Genomic DNA, 20,990 nt, shown 5'->3' on the forward strand with positions numbered 1-20,990 from the left:
ACTTTGCAACACCTGCTTGCTGCCTACAATCTGTGACTGTAAGCTTTGTGTTGTACTATGTGTGCTGCAGCGCGTAAGTGGAATGAGCCTTGAAGTGGCTGAAGAATGGTTTACTGGATGCACATACACGCGTTTAGCCCCAGCAGCACTCAGTTCGGTCAGTGGTACCGACCCGATCATACAGGCTCTACAATTAATGCCCTTTGGAGAAGTAACGCGGGCGCTCGAAGCAAAGATGCAGCGGCTGTTGCTCCTTTCTACTGCGGATGACTCTCTGGTTTTGCTACAGTGGAGTGAGGGCAGCTGCGGCTTCGCCAGTGGATTGGGGAGCCTTGTACTATTAGATCAGATCCGTTTGCCATTTCCTGTGCTACATTTTCTACGGAAAGAGCCACTGTCAGTCAGTCTATCCTCTCAAACGGCTGACGAAGCGAATGAGTCCGGTCTTCGCCTCTTTCGGGCCGTACCGTGGGAAGCTGACTCCCTAGTGGCGAGTTTGATTATTGGTGAGAATTCGCGCAGTAGTATTGACCTCAGTGACAGCACCACGGCCTCTGGTAGTAGTATCAGCGACTGGAAGTGTGACCTCGAAAGGCGCCGTCCCCAAAAGTCTGGACACGCAAGGGCTAAGGAGAGGAAAAATGGACTGCTTCTTCGACACTTCCCTTTGTACGGCATTGCTCTTGTTTTGAGCAATGGGAGTCGCGTCCTGCGTTCACTAGACGAAGTGGCCTCGCAGCCTCGGCAAAACACTACAGGGCACCAGGAGAGCCAACTTTTGGCGATAACCCCTTTGCCTGCCCGCTCAAGTGTCTTGGCTTCCTTGGTAAGCAAATTTGCAGCCTTGAAGTAGCGTTCGCTGACTGTAAAGTGTTTGTGAAAGCGTGTGGATGATTTTTGGCTGGCTGTGCACTTGCTATTTTCAGAGACGCTTTCGTGACGGCTCTGTTAAATTTTGTGTTGAGGATGGAGAAGGTAACTATCGCGTGACCAAACAACTCCACCTGCAAAGTTTTCTAGAAAGCTAGCGAGCGGTTTCCAAAGTTTCGAAGATCGACTCAACTTCGAGGTTATCTCAGCAACCCTCAAGGGAAAGAAGAACTATCAACATACTAGTCTGTTCTGTGAATTAGACTCTCCATTGGGGAGTGAATATGGCGTCACTGCGCATATTACAAATTCAACACTAACGCTGCTTTTTTTAGCACCAATCTAGCAATAAGATGGAAGCGTAAACACTACATTGCTTTCATGGTTTCCAAGTCTCTGCCACTGCACTGTTTTTTTGGAAGCGCCGAATTGTCCTGAAGGTTAAGGCTTTAACTTTTGAACGCTGAGGCAGATAGTCAAGTTAAGCAGCTGCTGCTGCAGCGGCACAAGGAGACAGTGTTAGGGGTATTTGACAGAAAAGCGAGGTGCACTAAAGCGAGGTGCCAAAACGCGCTTCTGTAGAAGCATCAATTCTCTTAAAAATCCCACGTGTAGTCCGAACGGGCGCGATCTCCAGTATGGAGTGCGTTTGGCAGAGCAGGGCACAAGACTGCAAGGACGTAAGCAAGGAAATGTTGGGCATTGCCTTTTTTCTACCAAGAACACCAAACTGCCTATCGGAACATTCGGCCTTGCGCGATGAATGCAACCGGAAAGAAAATCTGCCGCTGCAGGTGCTCAAACACCACCCAGGGCTTTGTAGAGCTAGACGAAGCGCAGATAATAGTTTTGGAATCCGACATTTTAGGCATAAGCAAGATGCTAGTTGCATGGCCGGGCGATGTGGTGCATTTCAACCACACATCAACCAAACTTGCAAAAGATATCATGTATTGTTACTAGACCACAGGCACCAAGATTTTCCAAAAAAAACTAATCCCGTTTAATGCGTTACCCGTACACAATGTCGACATCGCCGATGTGGTCTCGGTGCTAGCTTGGTAACGCCAGCGCTAAAATGGAACACCTATATATGAACAACACATTGCGGTCGCTGGGATTCATCTCTGCCTGCGACTGTGCTTCTACAGTTACATAAGAACTCGACAGAGAAATGCCACTGTCGCTAACGCTTGTTCGTGCTGAGTATTCGTGCTATTTGTGAGGGTTCTAGGAGAGGACTATCCTGCTCTGGAGCAGAGTCGGCACTAGGGGGCCTTGACTCACACACTTTCGCTACTTGGATGGCAGCGCCGTGTTGACCTGCTCTTTTAATCCTGGGTGCTGAGCACTTAATACAGCACTTCCAAGAAATGTCTTAAAATCCTGCAGGCGTGAGGTGAGGCTGTCAGTGAGACCCTGAGTGGATCCATCTGTGGAACGTCCGTTCTCCCTGAGTGTGTGAAGAAGCTCGTTAGCGGAGAGCTACAACTGTGCTGCACAAAGGACTACACTTTCCGTAGATCCGTAGATAAGGCTCACAAGTCAAGCCGTTGGGCATTGAGGTACTACAGATGAGGGGTAGCCACGTAACCTGTGTACTGGCCTGGACAACCGCTACTGAGTTCCAAGAACTGTAGCTGCTTCGACCACCAACAAGCCTTCCCATTCCACCACATGCCCTACTCACTGGGAGCGGCCAGCGAGTTTTCTTTTCGAGTTTTCTTGCAGAAAAATTGCCCCAAACTGTGCGACATTCCACATGTATCTATGCAGTGTTCCTTTGAAGCCTGAATTGATGACCTATTCACTCATTACTGTGGTCTCCAACCCCTCAACACGAGTTCCTACTCTCTACTCAGTGTCCTAGCGCCACCCGTATCTGGTTTCTCTCGTGTCTTGCCGTTCCAAAAGCATTACCATGCGCTTCTTGTGCTCTACTCAACGCATACGACACGAGCTCTTGAGGTTGTGTTCCTTTTACGTTACGTGCCTTCCTTTTCCGTTGCCGCCAGCGAGGATAATAAGCCGTGGTTGGGCTCGAGCGATTCACTTTGAGTTTCAATATCCCACCTCATACTGCATCGAACAAAAATTCTCCTTAGTGCATATTTTCAAAAATTGGTATACCTCGAGTACTGCTCGGAAAGCAGTCGCTCTTAGCAACTCATGAAATGGGGATGCATGCAGCCTAGAAGTTGGCTGCGATGGGGCTCACGGTAGGAGCAGGCTGCAGCGCTGTGGGTGCAACTTGGGAGACTTAGAGCATAGTTTGAGGTCCGGCAGCGACCACAACCTTTCTATTGTGCCGTAAGGCAATATCGGGCTGCATTATTATATCCTGCTCTGGCTCCCCTGCGCAAAGAGCACAATGAAGCGCGGTGAGTGTGGGGTAGCCCATTCGAGTGACAATGCTTCTTTTCCCGTGAAAGGCAAAGTCGAATTTCAGCTCTGTTGCTCCTTCCTGTGTACTGTAATTGCTTGCTGAACGAATAGATCCGTTATTCATAGATCCTTGGCTCAACATGAGCTACTGTCGGGTGTATGAAAGCCCTCAGGGCTCCATGATGCGATATTTCCTTGCAAACTGGCGAAGACGGATTCAGACTTCTGCCATTGGCAGAAGGCTACACTTTTTCATTTGAAATTAGCTGAAGCGGATCTCCATGTAGAATTCGAGCATCAGCTATTGGAAGAACTCCCCGTGCACTACGGATCTCTCGCTGCCCGCCGAGCGTGACGAGGGTCCGTATCTAAGTACTTCCGCGGAATTGTCTTTATGCTTTCACTTTATTTGTATGGCTTTTGTTTGTTCAGGACGTGGAGGTGCCGGTGGCAACAAGATGAAGGTCACCCTCGGTGAGCAGGCGGGCCACAGTGCCTCGCATTCTTACTGTGTTCTAGAGCTTACACATTGATTTGTTGAATTGCAAGTAATAATGCGTTTGTACAGACAAGTAAAGAGGTGGCACATATATTCGGCTTTGCCTTCGGTTGGTGCTTCCGTTGCAGGTTTGCCGGTGGGTGCCCTCATCAACTGTTGCGACAATAGCGGGGCTAAGAACCTGTTCATCATTGCTGTCAAGGTAAGTGCCGCTTTAATTTTCACCACGTTTCAAATAGTGGCATTTGCACGAACACTGCCCCGACTATTGCGTTCCTTTGCCCTGCACATGCGCAACTAGAGTGTTGGTTCCTTGCGTGTTACAGGGCTGGGGCTCCTGCCTGAACCGCCTGCCGTCAAGCTCCCTTGGTGACCTGGTGTTGGCCACAGTCAAGAAGGGCAAGCCTGAGCTGCGCAAGAAAGTGCACCCTGCAGTCATTGTGAGACAGCGCCGCGCCTGGAGGCGGGCTGAGGGCTACTTCATATACTTCGAGGATAATGCAGGAGTTATCTGCAACAACAAGGGGGAGATGAAGGGCTCTGCCATTACAGGCCCAGTCGCAAAGGAATGCGCAGAGTTGTGGCCCAAGATTTCTGCAGCTGCTCCTGCAATATGCTGAGCAGCCAACAGCCGCACCGCAGCGGCGGGTGGCGTGGCTACCACTGCTGGACTAGTTGGTGGACTAGCTGCTCTGTAGGAAACGCAGAGGGTACCTCAGCGCCCTCCGCATTCCAACGGGGGGCACGAAGGGTTTGGTTGTGTGGTTTTCCGTTGGGTCAAGTGGCTGTCAACTACGTTAAGTTGCTCCTTTTGCTGGTGTACTGGTGTCTATCATGATGTGGCATTTGCTGCGAACTGCCGCTCTGTAGAAAGACTTGCAGTAGGCCTAGTTCCAAGCATTAGCAAATTACGACATAGAGTAGTATAGTGCCCACCGTTAGTGAGTTGCAAATAGACTCGGCAGACGTTCTGCTTCGGTCGTCGCGAATTAGTGGGCAACGCAATAGTGATCTTCAGTTGCGGAGATGGCTGGGACGGATTACAGCTGTGGCTGCGTTGTGAATCACTGCCGTGGCAGGGGCGGCATGCAGGACATCCTTTGGAACTTCTTGAAATGCGGAGCTGAGCGTAGATCAGTGTGTCATCATGCTAGTGGCACCCGAAGTGATCTTTCTAACTCGGATGACGGCGATGACAGCAGCAGATGGGCTGCAGAAAACGCAACTAAACAAGACAGCCATCAAACAAATGAAATTTCGCGTGTAGTGCAGCAACACCTGTTGTACACACAAGGTTTCCATGAAAGGGTCGTGGGCGTGGTTCAAGTTTGGGTGATCGATGGTTAGCGGTATACGCGCGTTACTCTCCCCGTGCTGCCTTTACATTTTTCCAATCATTATAATCAAAGAAGGTTGAAATTTTCAAGTAGTACGTGCACTCTTGTCACAAAGGCATTGTGAGTAACTGAGGGGCCCCCGGGCTTTGGGAGGGTCGGCATTCTACGTCTGAGAGACTTAGGGTCTCTGGATCCTCCACCGAACGACACTAATGTGGCAAGACACAGGAATGGCGGACTTTGCTAACAGGAAAGTACGAAGATCAGCTGCAATCCCTCTCGACCACTTGAGGGTTGCGACACCTCAGTGACCAGCATTTGCAACCTGTTCGCAGAAATCACCAGTAGAGGAGCCTCATTTCAAATTACATGCTGTGAGACCTACCTAGTGCATGTACAGCGTCCGAAGGAGCTGCAATGCCGTCACCAGAGAGCCCCGCTGGCCTCTGCTGTCTCGAGACACAGAACACCATTGCTCCGGGGTGCCCATTTTCATCTCTCAACACTGGGTCGTCGGGCCACTGAAAAACATGAAGAACGGCTAGAAAACCCGTAAAAGGAAGAGCATGGAAAGGCCGTCATCATGAGTGGTGAACACACAATGAATGAGTGCCCTTCACAGGGGCCACTTGCGCCAGGTTTCCAGCCAGTGCTGTTGCTGCTGCACCATCTCCAGCCTCCCCTAGAGTGGAGACGCGCGGTTTCAGTCTTGCAGGCAGCCGTGAGCTACTCGGAGGAGGGACACACGAAAGTCTTGGGAAGCTCCGAGGAAAGGTGGCACCCTGGTGGAGCCTCAGTGAGCTCCTTGAGTGCCCCCAAGCTAAAACAAATTTTAAGGGATGTACAGAACGCTATTTATGAGGGTTACCTGGAGAGGATGGCTCTAGTGCAGCAGGGTGCGCTACATCCCCGAGGTTTGGGGGTTTTCATGGAGGCTCAAGACGAAGGCTACCAGACCGTGGCAACGCCAATTCACCAGAAGCAGCTGCTGCACCAGCATCAGCAGGAGACTTTGCCGCCCCCAGGCAAGCCGTCAGCCCGAACTTTCCAGAACGTCGAGAGGCTGTTTTCTGCAGTGCCAGCAGCAGCAACGGTTCCATTTTTCAGGAGAGCCCTTCCGCTACTAGTAAAAGCGGTCCTTATGGCTGAGCAGATCTTCCCTAGGTGTAGGCACATCTTGCGAGGAAGAACAGCAACAGGAGCTACAGCAGCAGCATCAACAACAGCATCAAATGCAAAGACAGAAAGTGGTAGGTTGCAAGCGTGCACTTGTGGGTCCTGCCGGCTCCGGCTGCAGCTCTACAAACACTGCAGCAGCGGGGTCTGCTCCGTTAGTACCGGCAGCAAGGGCAGCGTTACAAGTGGGTTGCATGTGACCAGCTGCCCAGCAGAGATTAGCGCTGCCGAAGGTTGGGTGCTGTTCGGTCTGGGCCTTTTTGGTTTACTGCCGCCCCCAGAATGGCAAAAGGCTGCCACGGGGCTGTCAAACCTAGGAGATATATCTTTTGTCGATTTCTTTGATTTCGCAGGTATGCTGCTGCTGCTGCTGAAGCTAAGGCTCATCCTGCTAGTGCTGCTGCTGCTGTTTGTACTGGATTCAGTAGGGTTTGACCGTGCTGTGTCTGGGTTTCGGTGAACCGAATTCGGTGTCCTTTTGTTTCCTTTCCTCTGCTGGCATCTCATTGTTTCTCGCCGAGATTTCTAAAAACAAGGACTTCAGCAACTGGAGATGAGCGCTTATTTCGTACTAGTTCTGCTATTGCTGCTTATGCTATCTGCTGCAGCACCAAGCCAGGCCGCCAAACTCCACTGCTTTATCAGGTAAGATGGTTTTACGTTGGAAACAGAGAAAATAATATATGCCAAAAGCAATGACAGCAATGGCGTGAACAGCGACAACAGCACCCTGAATATTTATGCGCCCTGCTGCAGGTACTGCTGCTGCATGGCTGCAGCAGTGGAGGCATTCCACGACAAGTGTCAGCGCAGAGGCCTCCCCCTCTTTGCCTTTGCGCCCCCTCACCTTGCTGCTCTTTGCTGTAGAGACACCCGAAGCCAGCAAGAAGTCCGTCAGCTTTCTCTGCTGCTAGAAGAAGAGACGTGCAGCCTACTTCCCACGCAGGCTACTGCGGCTTCTAGTGCGGACGAGAGTCCCAGTGCTTCTACTGGCACTGCACATGCTCCAGCTGCTGGTGAAGCTGCTGCCACACCAATATGCAACTATTCACTGATGCCGAAACCGCCTGACGTGGGTATGAACACCAGCGAGAGCGGCGGCGTCAAGGGCGCAGCGGCGACATGCAGTGGCCTGTTTTTGGGTCGCTCCTGCTACGTCCCCCGTGGGCCTGCTACTGGCCAGTGGCCCGTGAGTCACCCTTGCTGCTTCGTGTTACGGTGTATCCGAATATCCCGGGCCCAGGCGGAGCCCTGTAGTATCAGCTCAGAGGCTTTGGCGTTGCAAGAGGGACGACTGCTGCAACCGCAGCTGTTTCTTCACGCAGAAGACGGGGGGGGCATCCCGACTAGTGAATCGCTCGACATCAGAGCGGATTTTGCAAACAAAGTGGTTGGCGGGGGAATTTTGTACCAAGGTAATCTGGAGGTGCTGCTACGGCTGCTAGTGCTGCTGCTTCGCCATAGTGTTGCTAATATTTGAGCAAGCGCAGGACTGCGCTGTTGTCTGACAGTGGTGGTGTATTGTTCCGGTGCTGCGGCTGGAGCTGCTGCACTTTGTTGCTTCATCAGGTTTGCCGTGTGGTCTCTTTCACAGTTCCGTTCGATTCATGCGCTTTCCTAACCTGGTAACTCGCTTTTAGGTAGTGTGACGTATTTTTCCCTCAGCCATTGCATCTGTCCGTTTTGTGCGTCTTCATGTTGTGCTTGCGCTAAGGGTGTCTGCAGGAGGAAGTTCTCTTTGCTGTGTATCCCGAGCTACTACTGTTGCGCCCTCTGTCGCAGCATCTCTTTCCAGGGGAGGCAGCACACGTTTGCGGCTGCCTCCGCTTCTCTAGGTACCAGGGGTATGCGAACACCTTCAGGTGTATGCTTAATGCAAATCCAGACGGGAACAACACAGCCAAAGGCAGCAGAACTTCTTCACAATCAGCTCAGCAGGGGCAGCTGCAGCAGCAGGCAGATATTGGCTCTGACAGCCATCATCAAAGCCAACACCAGCAGCCGCAGGAGCAGTGGCGAGAAGAGCTGAAGAAGCCTGGTCTGAAAAGTCGCCTGCTTCTATCTCTAAATTCCGATGATGAAGCAGAAAGCACTACCAAAGACTACGCAAAAATGACGGAGAGCAGCAGCAACAGCTGCTGGAGAGGCTGGAAAGGGGTAGAGGGGGTAGAGGCCGTCGACAGCACCCCTATCCGCTTGCAGTGGCTACCTGTGCCACATTTTACTAGCGACCCGCACCAGCAGAAGAATACGACACAGCATAGGACAAGGGCTGACACGGTAACTGAAGCAGCAGCACAAGAGCCAGGTCCCCTGAGTCCGCTGCTTCGCTTGGAGATAGCCTCCATCGTGGCTGCATATGATGCAAGACGCTTTGGATCCTCTGGGGCTGCTCGAAGTGCAGCAGCAGCAGCCGCAGCCGCAGCGGAGGTTTTGGGGCTTGAGTTACCGTCTCACAGTCGGCACGCAACAGCACGGGAAGTACTGCACTCTTCGTTTCAGTTTTCCGTACCTCTCATGATGCGCGAAGTACAGAAAGTATCCGCTGCTCTTCATCTGCCATACGAACCAGACCTGCCGCACGCAGCAGCGGCGACCATCACTGCAGCAGATACAGCTTACGGTGCAACAACAGCTGCGGCACAAGCTCCAGCAACGGATAAGAAATCGGGTCTAAGACCACTTACAACAGGTGCAGGAGAGCTTTGTAGGAGCGACAGATACGACTGACCTTAGCCGCTGACTGCCGTTGCATACCACTGCTTCCTGCTACTCTCTCTAGCGATTGTGCACCTTTGCCTTTGCTGCTGCTGTGCTTGGTATTACTGCTGCTTGCAGGCAACTGGGGCTGTGGCTTTTTTGGTGGGGATGCTCAGCTGAAGTTCTTGCTGCAGTGGCTAGCCTGCAGCTTATGTGGTCGTCGCATGCGTTACTTTGTTTGGGGCTTGGCTGAACTGATGCAGGATGGTTTGTTGCAACAGGTTGTTGCTGCTCTTACTGAGAGGTCCAGCTGGAGCTGCGGAGGACTCTGGAGGGTTTTAATTGAGGTGAGGCCGCTGCAGCAGCGCAGCGTAGTTTGACTCCGCATTGCTGCCGCTTGTGCAGCAGCTACTTCATTTGTCTCCTCTGCCGCTGTTGGCTGATGCCGCAGCAACGGGCCCTTGCTCCCCGTCTGCCGGTGCAACGTGCGGCAACGATCCCTGTGGAGTCATGGCAGCGTGCTGTCTTAGCTTATCTTCTGATTTTCGTTGTATCTTTCTCCGAGAACATAGCCCCCGCTGCTAGAGCTCACGCGGAGCATGTGCGGCTTACATTGCTATCAAGCCCCAAATGCAGTATACACAGCACCTCAAGAGCAGGATATCCATGTTGAAATATTTGGGGCACAACCTGGTGCGTAGGCTTCTTTTTGCGTTGTATAGGGGTCGCTCGGGTCGTCTCCTATTCGGCAAATGGGCACCTTCAAGTATGTCTTGTGGCGATCCGCGCAAGCCTCGGACTCGTTGCCCACTCAACTCCGTTCAGCCCAGAACCCCAACACCAGGAGCAGCAACAGCAGCATCAATACCAGCAGCAGTAGCATCGCCGGCACGAGCAGTAACAGCACAAGCAGTTGCAGCAGCGGCAGCGTAAGCAAGAAACGCGAGGGCACTGTGGAAGCGGAGCCGGCTACTTCTAGCTCGGCGAAAAAGACGAAGGTAGAAGAAGCGAATGACTGAAAGCCGTCGAATGCCATCACAGAAGCACAACTCATACATATGTTGAAGTTTGGACTTTGCTGGCTCCGATCCTAAAACAAGAGTAGATATTTGTGACGAGTACGAAGGGGTAGAGTGGCAATACAGGGACAAGCCCGTGCTAGCTTAATTTAACAAGCTTAAGTGAGTTCCGAACAGGAAATCATGCAGCTCGGGAAAGCAGTTCGCCCACGACAGTGGAATACAGCAAGCCCTACGCAAAGCTTAGCTCTAAACGTGCCTTTTCAAATTAAGTAGATTAATGCAGGCACAGACCACTCCTTGAAACTGCAGAGAGAGGCCAAAGAAACTCTCGCCTGCAGCAGGAGACTCGCGAGCTAGCCTGATAATTAGCTCTCGAGACTCCTGCCCATGTATGTGGCAAGCTAAACAACTGGCTAGCTAGGCGTCCGCTTGCTTGGCTGGCTGCCAAGGTAGACAGTGGCCTTCCGACTTCACAGCAACCTTGCTGTAACTTGGCTAGCTGCCTACCTTGCAAGCTTGAATGCCGTGGCGGCTGCGAGCTGAGACAAGACTTACGAGACAATCAGCCGCAAGTCATGGAGCTGAACGCCATGCCGATCTCTCTTGAGATCTACTCGTTGGGCCTTTCGTGAGTGCATGTGGCGTCTGGAGTACCAAAAATTGCTGCACCTGTTGACTGTTTTGATGGCTAGTTGGCTGAATATTTCTCTAACTGGACGACAAGACGCAGCTTAAGTTGCTGACAGGTAGCTACTGAAATACAAGTGACCTAGCGAGCTACGTAGCTGGCTGTCTTGCTGCCTGTGTATTGCAAGAGGCCTCGTGCTCCTTCTTGATTTGTGCTGCCGCGTCTTTCACAGACTGCAAGAAAACCTCGAGCTTGTGAGGGTCCATTTGAGGCTCCATTCCATGCCCCAAATTTGCCACGTAACGCCCAGGCTGGAATGCGCGCACCTGCAGCAGTCACAACCCTAACCGACTCAAATATAGCAGCAGCAGCAGCAGCAGCAAACGTGATAAGCATCCTTGTTCAGAGAGAAAGAATGCACTACAGAAAGATGCTTGCAAACTTTAGCCGCAAGGCAAACAAAAGCGACCTCAACAACAACGCGGTATCGCGGGAAAATCACGAAACTGTGAGTGCCGATGTGCGTCCCATGTGATGCAGCAGCAACGGTACTGAGCACCACAATTTGCTGTTGCATCAGTGACTGCGTAGTAGGGAGCGACGTATATGTTCACTCTGTCACGGCATGGCTGATCCCAGCACTACTCCTCCGCACCAAGAAGGAAGCCTGAAGCGTGAAGCTTATTCAGAAAAGTCAGAAAACGCTTACCATGTCTGTCGTTTGCTGCCTGATGACTTCATCTGGCGCATACAGAATGTGAGGATCCAAGTTTCCCTGCAGCGCTTTGGTGAGCGGGCTGTCTATGGGGGGCCTGGCACCAAGAGGGGCCCCTTGCTGAAGCCTAGCTTTAGCAAGGGCCCTTTCTGTGCCCCAGCCGATACTTATAGCCGAGAAGGATGACGAGTTGAATGATAAGAGGGGTTGGTCTTTCGGAAAGGCAATTAGTGGCACTCCGGGGCGAGCAGATGCCACCTCCTGCAGAGACAGGCCACACTCTACGGTTTAGGATTTGATGGCGTGACGCCAAGCGCGTGCGCACACACACACACACACGCACACACACACACACACATACACAGAACACACACACAAAACGTCAGGGACACAGCCACACGATGAAGCGCTTTAAGAACAGGAACGTCCACAAACAGCAACCGCATCATCAGTAGCAAGCGTAGCACAGGATTCCGGCAAGTACAGCGAAGCCGTTCAAAAGCAGTTGCAAAAGTAGCCGGCAATGACACCTCCGCAATTTGTCGCATAAAGGGAGCCCCAAATCGCTCGTATTCCTCAGGGGAGAAAGCGCTCGCGTTTGTGTCAAACACCTGAAATTGGCACCATTAACGACAGCAAATGCAGACGCAGCAGATTTCGCTGCTGCGGTGCGAACAACGATCTTACAAGCAGCGGTAGCCGCAGCAGCTGTTGCAGTAAGAGAGGGAGGACAGTCGCTATGCCACACTTACCTGCAACACTTGAGCTCCGGCATCAACTTGTTTGATAAGGTACCTTGCCGCTGCTGCGGCGATCTGCTGTAGCAGCAGCAGTGACCTCTCTTGATGTTGATAGATGAACTCTTTGCACCTGCGCCAGCCCTTGGCGGACGATCCACCCTCTACCATATAGCAAAACAAAGTGAGGGGAGCCCCACTAAACCCTATTAACGGCACGCGGCCATCCAGCTGCTCTACTGTTGCGTATATTGCGTCCAGTACGTGACCTGAAGCAAAAGTACGAGCAGTGCAAACGGAGAGTCATCAAGGATCACACGGCACACCTGTCTCAACACTCTTCGCCACAAACACTAAGCCGCAAGTCCTTTGAGCCCTTGGCCCATACCCAGTTTGTCCTCGACATCAAATGTGGGGTCTAGACGGTCAATGTCAGATGGCGATTCAAGCCGCCAGCCAAAACGCGGTCCCTCTCCTTCTTCTACTGTTAGAGGCATCCCCATGGCCTGCAACGTGAACATTCTAAACGCTTTACTCTCAAATTTCTTCATTGTTCGGCGGCGTCACGAGACCTTGCTACAGGCAGCTTTTGGTTTCCAAATCGTGGGACCAGTAAGCCTTTGGCACAAAGGCGTAGAGGCGGGTTGAATTCAGGTTTAACAACTGTGCATAGATACCTCGGGTAAGACAAGAATGTCAGTGAAGATAATAACGGCATCAAGTTGAGGGAAACGACGAAGAGGCTGAAGGGTCACCTCAGCTGCCAGTAATGGGTCTCTGCACACCTGAGAAATTTAAAAAGAAACGACATTAAAAGCGAACGCAGATGTGAAGTAAAAAAAATTGACCGAATTGCCTTTGTTACGTGATCCTTGATTCCCATCTTAGCTCTTCCCCGTTCTATCTAGATGCAAGGAAAAGAGGTACGCAGACGAGCCCCTTTCCTGAAACAGGCAAGTTACTCAGAAATCTTTCCATATGGTCCACGCTACATTTGGAATAAAACCCCAAATACAAAGTAAGAAAGCTAACGTACTGTAAGAAATTTGTGCTTCGATCTTATCTCCCTAAACTCGGGCAGGTATCGGCCAGCTTGGCGCATCACCCACACAGGCACTGCAAAAGTATCAATGTCTCCTGCTTCCGCTGTCGCTGCTGCTGCTGGCTCTTCTGTTTGTACCCTTGCTGTTGCTGCAGTTGCTGCTGCAGTGCCTTGCTGCAAGATGAGCTCCCTGTACGCCGAGGGGCCCATAAGGGCGACCCGGAGGCAGTCATTTTTCAATATACGATGCGGAGAGACTGCAGCAAGCGGCAGCAAATGTTTGCAAAAGAAAGACGAGAAACAGGTACGCAGACAGGGAAATGCGCAAAATCTGAAGTGCACAAATGCACAGAGGAAAAAGAAACCTTCGCACAGAGCGATATGCAGGGACGTGCATTGGAACAGAAGCAGACATGAACAGGTAGAAGGAAACTGGAAAGCAAACAGCAGCGAAAGTGCAACGAGAAGTGATCAGTTAAACCCAAAGAGACAAAGACCAGGGCAGACACAAACAGATAAACGTACTTAATAAACGCAAACAGACTGACGCACGCCGGGAGGCATAGACAGAGAAAGAAGCATGCAGGAGGGGAAATGTAGAAAAAACGTAAAAGCCAAAGGAAGAGATGAGGTAGAGAAAAAGAAGAGAAATGCTGGAAGAACCAGAACAGATGACGACACATAACCGCATCTCTCACGATGATTGGAAAGCCGCCTCTTTCGTATTTGCTGTTTCACTTCTTCCGGTGTCTCCTGCACGCAAAGTCCTCAGCAGCAGTCCTTAGCACCAACGCCTCTGCCAAGTTCTGCGTCTGCAAAGCCCTTGAATCGGTTTTGGCTTAGCCCTAAATATGCAGCATGGGCCATTTCGATGATTAAGCCCAGATATACATCTGAGCAGTGAATCACCCTACTGGCAAGGTTCGGGAATGACGCCAAATCATGATCCCAACAGATCCATTCACGACCCCTGGAGGTCCCCATACATGCTGCCTTTTTACACGCTTCTCAAATGTAATGCAGATATGGCCCCTTAAACGCACTCCGAAGCTCTTAAGTGCAGTACTTGAGGAGCCTCTTCGCCCACAGACTCTGCATTTGTGGCCTTATTAATAAGTCAAAAGGCGTCCACGAGCCATCTCTCAGGGTGCCCCTATCTAACCTGTGGGATTTCCGCCGCTACAGAGGAACTATCTACAGCTGCATTAGCCACCCTGAAGCGCAGCAGAAGAACAGGCAGAGACAGCAGTAGGAGGTCGCCGCAGCAGCAACTCCCCATATACAGAAGTACAATCCGAGAGATGCGGTGACATTAAGGAATGCTCAACTTAGATAAAGTTTTAAGAAGGGGAAGCATGGCAACTAAGGGCCCCCAAAAGGGGACCTTGGAGACCCCACAGGTACTCCCGTGTGAAATGCCCAAAAAAGCACCCTCTTAAAGGGTTTCGAGGCCCCCCATGGCTACTCATTCGCAGTGACCGCTTCCAAGTGCCCTCAAGGTTCTTCACTTCGCCACCACTACCTTGAAGGCCGTCGAAGAAGTCACAAAAGAAGCTTACGGCGAGATTGCGGGCAAAGATGAGCGTCTTGACATCACGTACGAGTCAAGAGGCCTCGAGATGTAGGATATGGTGTTGTTGTAGTTGCTGTTGCTACTGTTGCTGCTGCTGCTGCTGCCGCTGCAGCCCACCCCAGCCCTCCACGAAGGACCTGGAACCGACAAGCTCCCTGCGGTCCCGCGCACGACGAATGCCAGGGAGGGTTGCTGCTCTACCGCGGTGTACACGCAGACAGCGGCAAGCAGCAGCAACCGCATGAACAGCAAACTTGAGTGGCCGCGGCGGAGCGACATCTACGACGGGAGACCTTGTAGACCCCTTAAGACAAGTGAGGACCCTTTTCAAGCGTCTCACTTGGAAGAACTAGTGCTGCTGTTGCTGTTGTTCTTGCTCTTCACACACGGGGCCCCACACCTTGACCCGTCTGTTCCTGCGGCCACTGCTGCTATTGCAGATGTTAAGGCATCCATTTAGCTAGCTAAGAATTGCATTTTGTTTTAAAGCTGTAAACTCATTATGATACTCGACAGGTCTCATTGTCCCCCTTCAGCCCAAGACACAACTGGCATTGCTGCTGCGCGACCACCGACTTCGCACAACGCTGCAGCTACTGCTGCAGTAGCTGCCGCTGCAGCTGCTCCAGTTGCTGCCGTTGCTGCAGTTGCTGCATTTGCCGCTGAGTTTGGCTGCTTTTAGTGTTGCAGCTGTGACACAGCGACATGCGGAGGCAGCAAACTGCAACAAACTGACGGCTCCGACGGTGAAACTGCTGCTGTGGGCCCCAGAGAAGGGCCCTCCATCACCCTGCTGCAACGGCAGCAGGAGCTGCAGCAGAATTTATCAACGGGCTTGCTGTCGTAGAAGGCAACAAGATAAAGCGCAGTCGCAGCCGGGGTAGTGGGGCCAGGTGAGCCGGAGGCAGTATGGCGGCAGTAGCTCCATCAAGCTAACAACTGTAACAGTAATAATGGCAGCATGAACATAAGTTCTCCTAGTAGGAGACGCAAGAAGTGCTAGCGTTGTATCTGCAAGTCAATTGAAATACTTAGCCTTTGCAAGTGAGCTACCGTCGGCAGCTCCAGTTGCTGGTGTACATGTGTACAGTTGGAGTAGCTGCGCGCTGCGTCTCCACCTCTCCTATTTGCAGAGGTACCGCCTGACGGGCCCCACACTTTTGAAGATGAGGGGCCCTCTAGTGAAGCCGTTGAGGACCCCCGATATGCTCCGGAAGCGCCAGCAACAGCAGCAACAGCAACAACAAGGTCGTCCTCTGAGTTTGAAGCAACAGATTGAACAGCAGCACCAGCAGCAGCTCGTGCCCTGGAGCAGCAGTCAGCCAATTAGTGCCTCTGCGGCCCGAAGTCTTTCCGCCACGCCTGGTAACACCAGCAGCAGCAGCAGCAGCGGCTCGCGACCCTCTTTTGGTGGACAAAGCACTTCCCCATCCTCCCCAAACGAGGGGCAGTCCGCGGATTATGTTCCCTTCGAACAGGTGGCTCAGCAAGTGCTGCAACGCGGTGGTGAGTCGCCTCTGGACTTCGTATTTAGAATGTACGGCTATGAATTCGAGATTTAGGGCCTACAATTTCAAACTTGCGATTGATGGCAATGCAGTTGCGGTACCTCGCGACTTGTGGATTTACGGTATAATGTACAAGTTGTAGAGCTTCGGCATTGCGGACTTTGCAGATGGTGCTCGCCGCTTGCGGTTTAGCGTTTCTCGCCAATCTCGGAGTTTACTGGTAGCAAAATTGCCCGAGACGATAAAAACTCTAAGGCAACCGATCTCTATCACAAGGGATATCCCTCTGGCAAGTGTTGCTTACTTCTTGCGCATCGCAGGATCCCTCTATTCACGTGAATTATAGCTTTTGCTTTTCGCCACCTCAGCCAACGCCGCAGTGCATCGATCCACGCTTCTGGCAACACCCCTCTTGCCGGTTTCTTTTCGATTTTTTTGTTGCTTAGGTTCTGTGTATTTGTTTGTCTGGTCTGTGTGTGTCTCGCCGTTCGTCATGTTCTGTTCCCAGGGCAGTTGATCTATGTTACCGGGGACTTGCCGTGCTTTATTGCTTTTATTCGTAGTTTTTTGGACTAGGCGCTTATCATATCTGCTCAAAGTGCAACCCCATACGTGCCTCTTTGCTCCTTCTCACTGTCTTAGCAGAGAAAAGAAAGCTGGGCACACTTTACGGGTCTGGCATTTGCATGTTGTTTTTATCTCCCGCGGTTTGTCTTTTCTTCTGCCATTGCTAAGTTTGGTCGATTTACTACTGAGTTGACGGAGGTTTGTGAATTGCTTGGTACTGAAGTAGAAAGGAGCCCAATTTATTGCTCCGGTTGTAGTTGTTACTGCTGCCCTTGCGGGTACGAACGTGGGACGGCGTATTTGTATCGCTGCGTCATTTGTTGCAGCTGCCAGACACAGCTGAGGCACACGCAATTGCTACGGCCGCCGCTGCTGCTCCCTGGCGTCTTCGCGATTCCTCAGACGTACAGCAGCTACCAGATCAGCAACAGCAGCACTCCGAGAAGCAGCAGCAGCAGCAGCAGCAACAGCAACAGGAGCAGCAAGAGCAGCAGCAAGGGGCGGCAGGATCGTCTGTCCCACCGATTCCAATGCGCCGGCCTCAGCAGAAAACGTTTGTGACTAGAAAGAATGAAGTTGATGCTTCTTGCTTCTTCCTTCTTGTGGAAAGCCAGGTATTAAGAGCAGCAGCAACAGTGGCAGTAGGAGGAATAAAAGTAGCGCAACAATGGCAGGAACATTCGCAGCCTCATTGCCTGTCTGCACGCATGCATAAGCTGGATGCATCACAACGGAGACAATGAGCGTTTGTCTTTGAACGGTTGTAGGGAGAACTTTTTAAGTTTGTCCGTACACAAATAACTGCGTTTTTTTGTTTATGCAATGTTTTTTTTCATGTTGTGCTGATGTTTAGGGTGTGCTTGATGTTTTGCCGGTCTCTGAGTGGCTCACCTTCGAAAGAACACTCGGCACACAACAACCTTCCCCGGAGGAACTTGAGTCAAGGGTACCGTTGCTCGCGCCGCTCCTGTTGTTGCCGTCATATCGTGATGCGTGTGCTTCCGCATGTTGCTGCCACTATAGTTGTCATGGTTTTTGTGGCTTTGTGGTTTTTCTAGCACTGCTGTCACGTCTTGCTGTTGCTGCCAGTGTTCGTTGCTGCTGCTACTGCCGCCGCTGCTGCCGTTTTTGCTACTGCTGCTTCGTTTGCTTCGCTAAAGGTCTTTACGCGTTGCTCTTCAGAATCGTTGATGTATGTTGTATCTTGATCCAAAACGTAGGTTGCAAACGCCTTGTCTTAGAACGCTAGGGGTTTAGAGTTGGGGTTTGCGTGCAGTCAAAAGCGCAAGCCTCTCTAGATGCGGCTCTGACTCGGAAGGCGGTTGGCCTTAGGAGAGCAAGTGACAGCGAAGATGACAGTAGAAAAAATAAAATGGCAAATGCCCAGCAGTCCTTATTTGATGATGAGCTGGGACTAGAGAGGTACGGCAGTTTCCAACCATTAAACGTCTTTCGGGCGCGGAACCAAACTCTACGTCTTTGTAACATTACTCGTAAACGTTAAATACCGTTGGTTGTATATGACTCTAAAATCCACATATACACACGCGCAAAATCTCTGCAATTTCGAGACTACCAATGTGTACTAGCTTGTACCTTTACAAGCCCGTGAGTCCAATAGATCTTGAAATTGCTCTTGGAGATCTCGCTTGCTGGCGAGTTCGTGAGAAGCCATGTCCTTTGCGCTGCTGCCGTGGAGGCGTATGGACGAAGAATGCGTCTGAGGCTACCTTGTTTTGCAGACAGAAGAAAAAGCGGCTCAAAAGTTTCCTAAAGGACAAGAACAACAGCAAAGGGAAAACCAACGAATACATAGACTCGTAAGTTGCAGCAGCAGCATGATGTCGTTTATTGTTGTTTTCCTCTACGACTCCGCTTTCTCTTTACCTTCGCTGCTCTTGCTGCCTCCCTTCTAGCTGTTGCAGTTGCTGGACCACCTGTTTTGATCTTCGCTGCTACTAATCTATCACGCGCATTGCATCCACTTTCACTGATGCGGCTACTGGCGCTGCTGCAGTGCCTTGAGCCTGGGCAATTTGCGCCAAGAGGCTGTGACATGGGACTTTGAGGAGGGCGAGAGAAGTGACGACGAGGGTGGCGAGGCTCCACAGGACGCAAAAGAAAACGCAGCAGAGACTCTTGAAGCTGACCCCGTAGAATCAGAGACCGATGATGACCCGGAGGACCCGCTTACATCGTTTGGCCAAGTAAGCCAGCGTTCGCTGTCGTTGCCGTCGTTATACTGGCCGGAAATGTTCTGCCTGTTGATACTGCTGCTGAAGCTTCTATTATTTGCTACTGGGCTAATTGGGATCCCTGTTGCTGTCAATTCAGCGGGCCGGTAAGGCTCTCGCTGCTGGGTTTTCTCATGTTGCTGTTCTGCTGGCTGGCGCTGCTGCAACCAACTCTTTTACTGCTGTCTGTGCTGTTCTTGGGATCAAGTCACGGTTTTGGTTGTTCTTTCTTTCCGTTTGCACTTCATTGCTTGTAATCGTGCATATCGTGCTATGCTTTGCCCGTTTGTTTGTATACTTTTTCTGCTGCCCTAATATGCTTGCTGGTTTCGCACTTAGAAAATGAAAAACTTGTTAGAGAAGGCCAGGGATGAAGAAGCCGACGCAGAACTTCACCAGTACGAGTCAGACGACGACGAAGAGGTATCAGCCAGCTGTCCATGCATCTACCTAGTTATGTGTCTATCTAATGAGTACTGTACACAACTACATTGTAAGCTAGTTAGGGGTACTAGTGGAGACATTAATTAGCTATCTACGTAATGGAGCAAGGCCACGAGTTGATGAACATTTCTCGCGCTGCAAGTGGACCGGCCACCAAACTAGCTCGCTATCAAGCCAGCTAGTTGTGCACTTCATTAGTTGCAGGTGGAACTATCGTTGGCTTTGTCATTTTCCCAGGAAGGCGCAGACGAGAAGGCTCAAGATGGACAGAGTGGAGGCCCCAGTGCCAGTGGGGGCCCTCCATCTGACGTGGGCCAGCGTGCTGGTGGAGCCCCCTCAAGAAGTACCCAGGGGGGACCGCAGCAGCAGACTGAAGCCTCAGGGGGTACCCAGCAGCAGGGAGAAGTACAAGAGACCCTTGAGGCTAAAGTTGTTCGTGTGATGCAGCAGCATATGGGACGCATGGCTGTGAAAGTATGCTGTGGACACTATCAACCCTAGAGCCGCCTTGGTTCTCTGTGTGGTAGCAGAGCAAAGGGAACAAGCAAAATAGGGGCATCCATACTGATGTATAAAAAATGCAAAAGCAGAGGCAGAGCGAACAGGAAACATAGGTGAACGTAGTTACAGAGGAGGCGCGGCTGTTTCTCTGGTGCTGCAGGATTTCATGACCGTGTTCAAAGTCAAGGAGAAAAATGAAGATTTCAGGCGCATACAAGTACGTTGCATGTCATGAGTTCATCCTATTCAAGCCTAGCCTTCGGGATGTAGGGTTTATGGCGAAAGGATCAGGGTTTACGGATTGGGTTCAAATTGCTTTATGAGGTTTTGTGTGAAGGCGGTGGTTCACAAGGTCTGTAAGATGGAGGCAACAGAAGACAAACAAAAATTTATTGTCCTGAAACCAGAATTCAGGTTGTAAAGCAGGCACGTTTGAGCCTGCTGAGGGGCGGGCACCCCTTATATCATCTGCAGGCTCCCGCTGTTGTGGCTTGCTTGAGTTCGTAGTTGGGACCTCCGTTGACCCGATGAAGGCCCCGCAAGCGTTACATGTATGTGGTAGGGCATTTTTAGGGCTGAGCATAGCTGCAGTCCTAAGTGGGTTTCTGTTTTCTTTGGGACAGGGACCCCTCCTCGTATGAGAGGACAACCCTGGGCCGTGTGGCTCCGCACAGGAGGCGTGAGAGCCAGTTGTAAATGATTTAGATTTGTCTCTCTTTACTGTTTCTTCCTCGACATGGACACTTCAAGACGCCTCAGGAGTTAAGCCCCCAGGGTAACTCCAGTGGACCTTCAAAGAACCCTGTTAGTGTTTGTGGATGACTCTCGGGGAGCCCAAAAGGGAAGCGGGGTCTCCTCAGGACTCTGGAGGTCTGCTGGGAACTGGGCCACCCCGTCAGAAGGGGGCCTCTTTTTGTGTCGATGACAGTGGATGAGAAATCTATAGTGGCAATACTTACTTGCTAGGCTGTTTATAATTATGAGTGGAGGAGCTTGTGGGGCTGATGCGGTCTGAAGCTCGCGAATTTATAAATAATTGCGAGCTTTAGAGG

The 20,990-nt window shown here is 51.4% G+C and overlaps 5 protein-coding genes across 5 annotated transcripts; 4 read left to right on the forward strand and 1 right to left on the reverse strand.

Moving 5' to 3' along the window:
- Positions 1-82: 82 nt before the first annotated feature.
- On the forward strand, positions 83-1,028 carry ENH_00048620 (hypothetical protein, conserved; the record flags this gene model as incomplete). Its single annotated transcript, XM_013581122.1, has 2 exons — positions 83-826; positions 927-1,028. The coding sequence occupies 2 exons, from the start codon at positions 83-85 to the stop codon at positions 1,026-1,028; spliced, it is 846 nt and encodes a 281-aa protein (XP_013436576.1).
- A 2,213-nt stretch (positions 1,029-3,241) lies between these two features.
- Positions 3,242-4,374, forward strand: ENH_00048630 (60S ribosomal protein L23, putative; the record flags this gene model as incomplete). Its single annotated transcript, XM_013581123.1, has 4 exons — positions 3,242-3,251; positions 3,688-3,729; positions 3,883-3,956; positions 4,081-4,374. The coding sequence occupies 4 exons, from the start codon at positions 3,242-3,244 to the stop codon at positions 4,372-4,374; spliced, it is 420 nt and encodes a 139-aa protein (XP_013436577.1).
- A 1,318-nt stretch (positions 4,375-5,692) lies between these two features.
- Positions 5,693-9,986, forward strand: ENH_00048640 (poly(ADP-ribose) glycohydrolase, putative; the record flags this gene model as incomplete). Its single annotated transcript, XM_013581124.1, has 6 exons — positions 5,693-6,620; positions 6,876-6,912; positions 7,135-7,682; positions 7,982-8,959; positions 9,106-9,314; positions 9,690-9,986. The coding sequence occupies 6 exons, from the start codon at positions 5,693-5,695 to the stop codon at positions 9,984-9,986; spliced, it is 2,997 nt and encodes a 998-aa protein (XP_013436578.1).
- A 780-nt stretch (positions 9,987-10,766) lies between these two features.
- On the reverse strand, positions 10,767-14,927 carry ENH_00048650 (uroporphyrinogen decarboxylase, putative; the record flags this gene model as incomplete). The annotated part of the gene is made up of 10 exons (XM_013581125.1): positions 10,767-10,943; positions 11,327-11,593; positions 11,863-11,943; positions 12,085-12,338; positions 12,458-12,575; positions 12,747-12,854; positions 13,106-13,368; positions 13,810-13,864; positions 14,274-14,325; positions 14,671-14,927. 10 exons carry the CDS (start codon positions 14,925-14,927, stop codon positions 10,767-10,769), a joined length of 1,632 nt encoding a protein of 543 aa, XP_013436579.1.
- A 923-nt stretch (positions 14,928-15,850) lies between these two features.
- On the forward strand, positions 15,851-20,359 carry ENH_00048660 (hypothetical protein, conserved; the record flags this gene model as incomplete). The annotated part of the gene is made up of 11 exons (XM_013581126.1): positions 15,851-16,190; positions 16,360-16,487; positions 17,086-17,373; positions 17,613-17,705; positions 18,036-18,181; positions 18,502-18,579; positions 18,777-18,966; positions 19,333-19,416; positions 19,675-19,911; positions 20,099-20,155; positions 20,276-20,359. The coding sequence occupies 11 exons, from the start codon at positions 15,851-15,853 to the stop codon at positions 20,357-20,359; spliced, it is 1,725 nt and encodes a 574-aa protein (XP_013436580.1).
- Between the last annotated feature and the right edge of the window lie 631 nt (positions 20,360-20,990).

This window comes from Eimeria necatrix, genomic scaffold (genome assembly GCF_000499385.1).
Source record: "Eimeria necatrix Houghton genomic scaffold, Enh_scaff37, whole genome shotgun sequence".
Classification (NCBI taxonomy): Eukaryota; Apicomplexa; class Conoidasida; order Eucoccidiorida; family Eimeriidae; genus Eimeria; species Eimeria necatrix.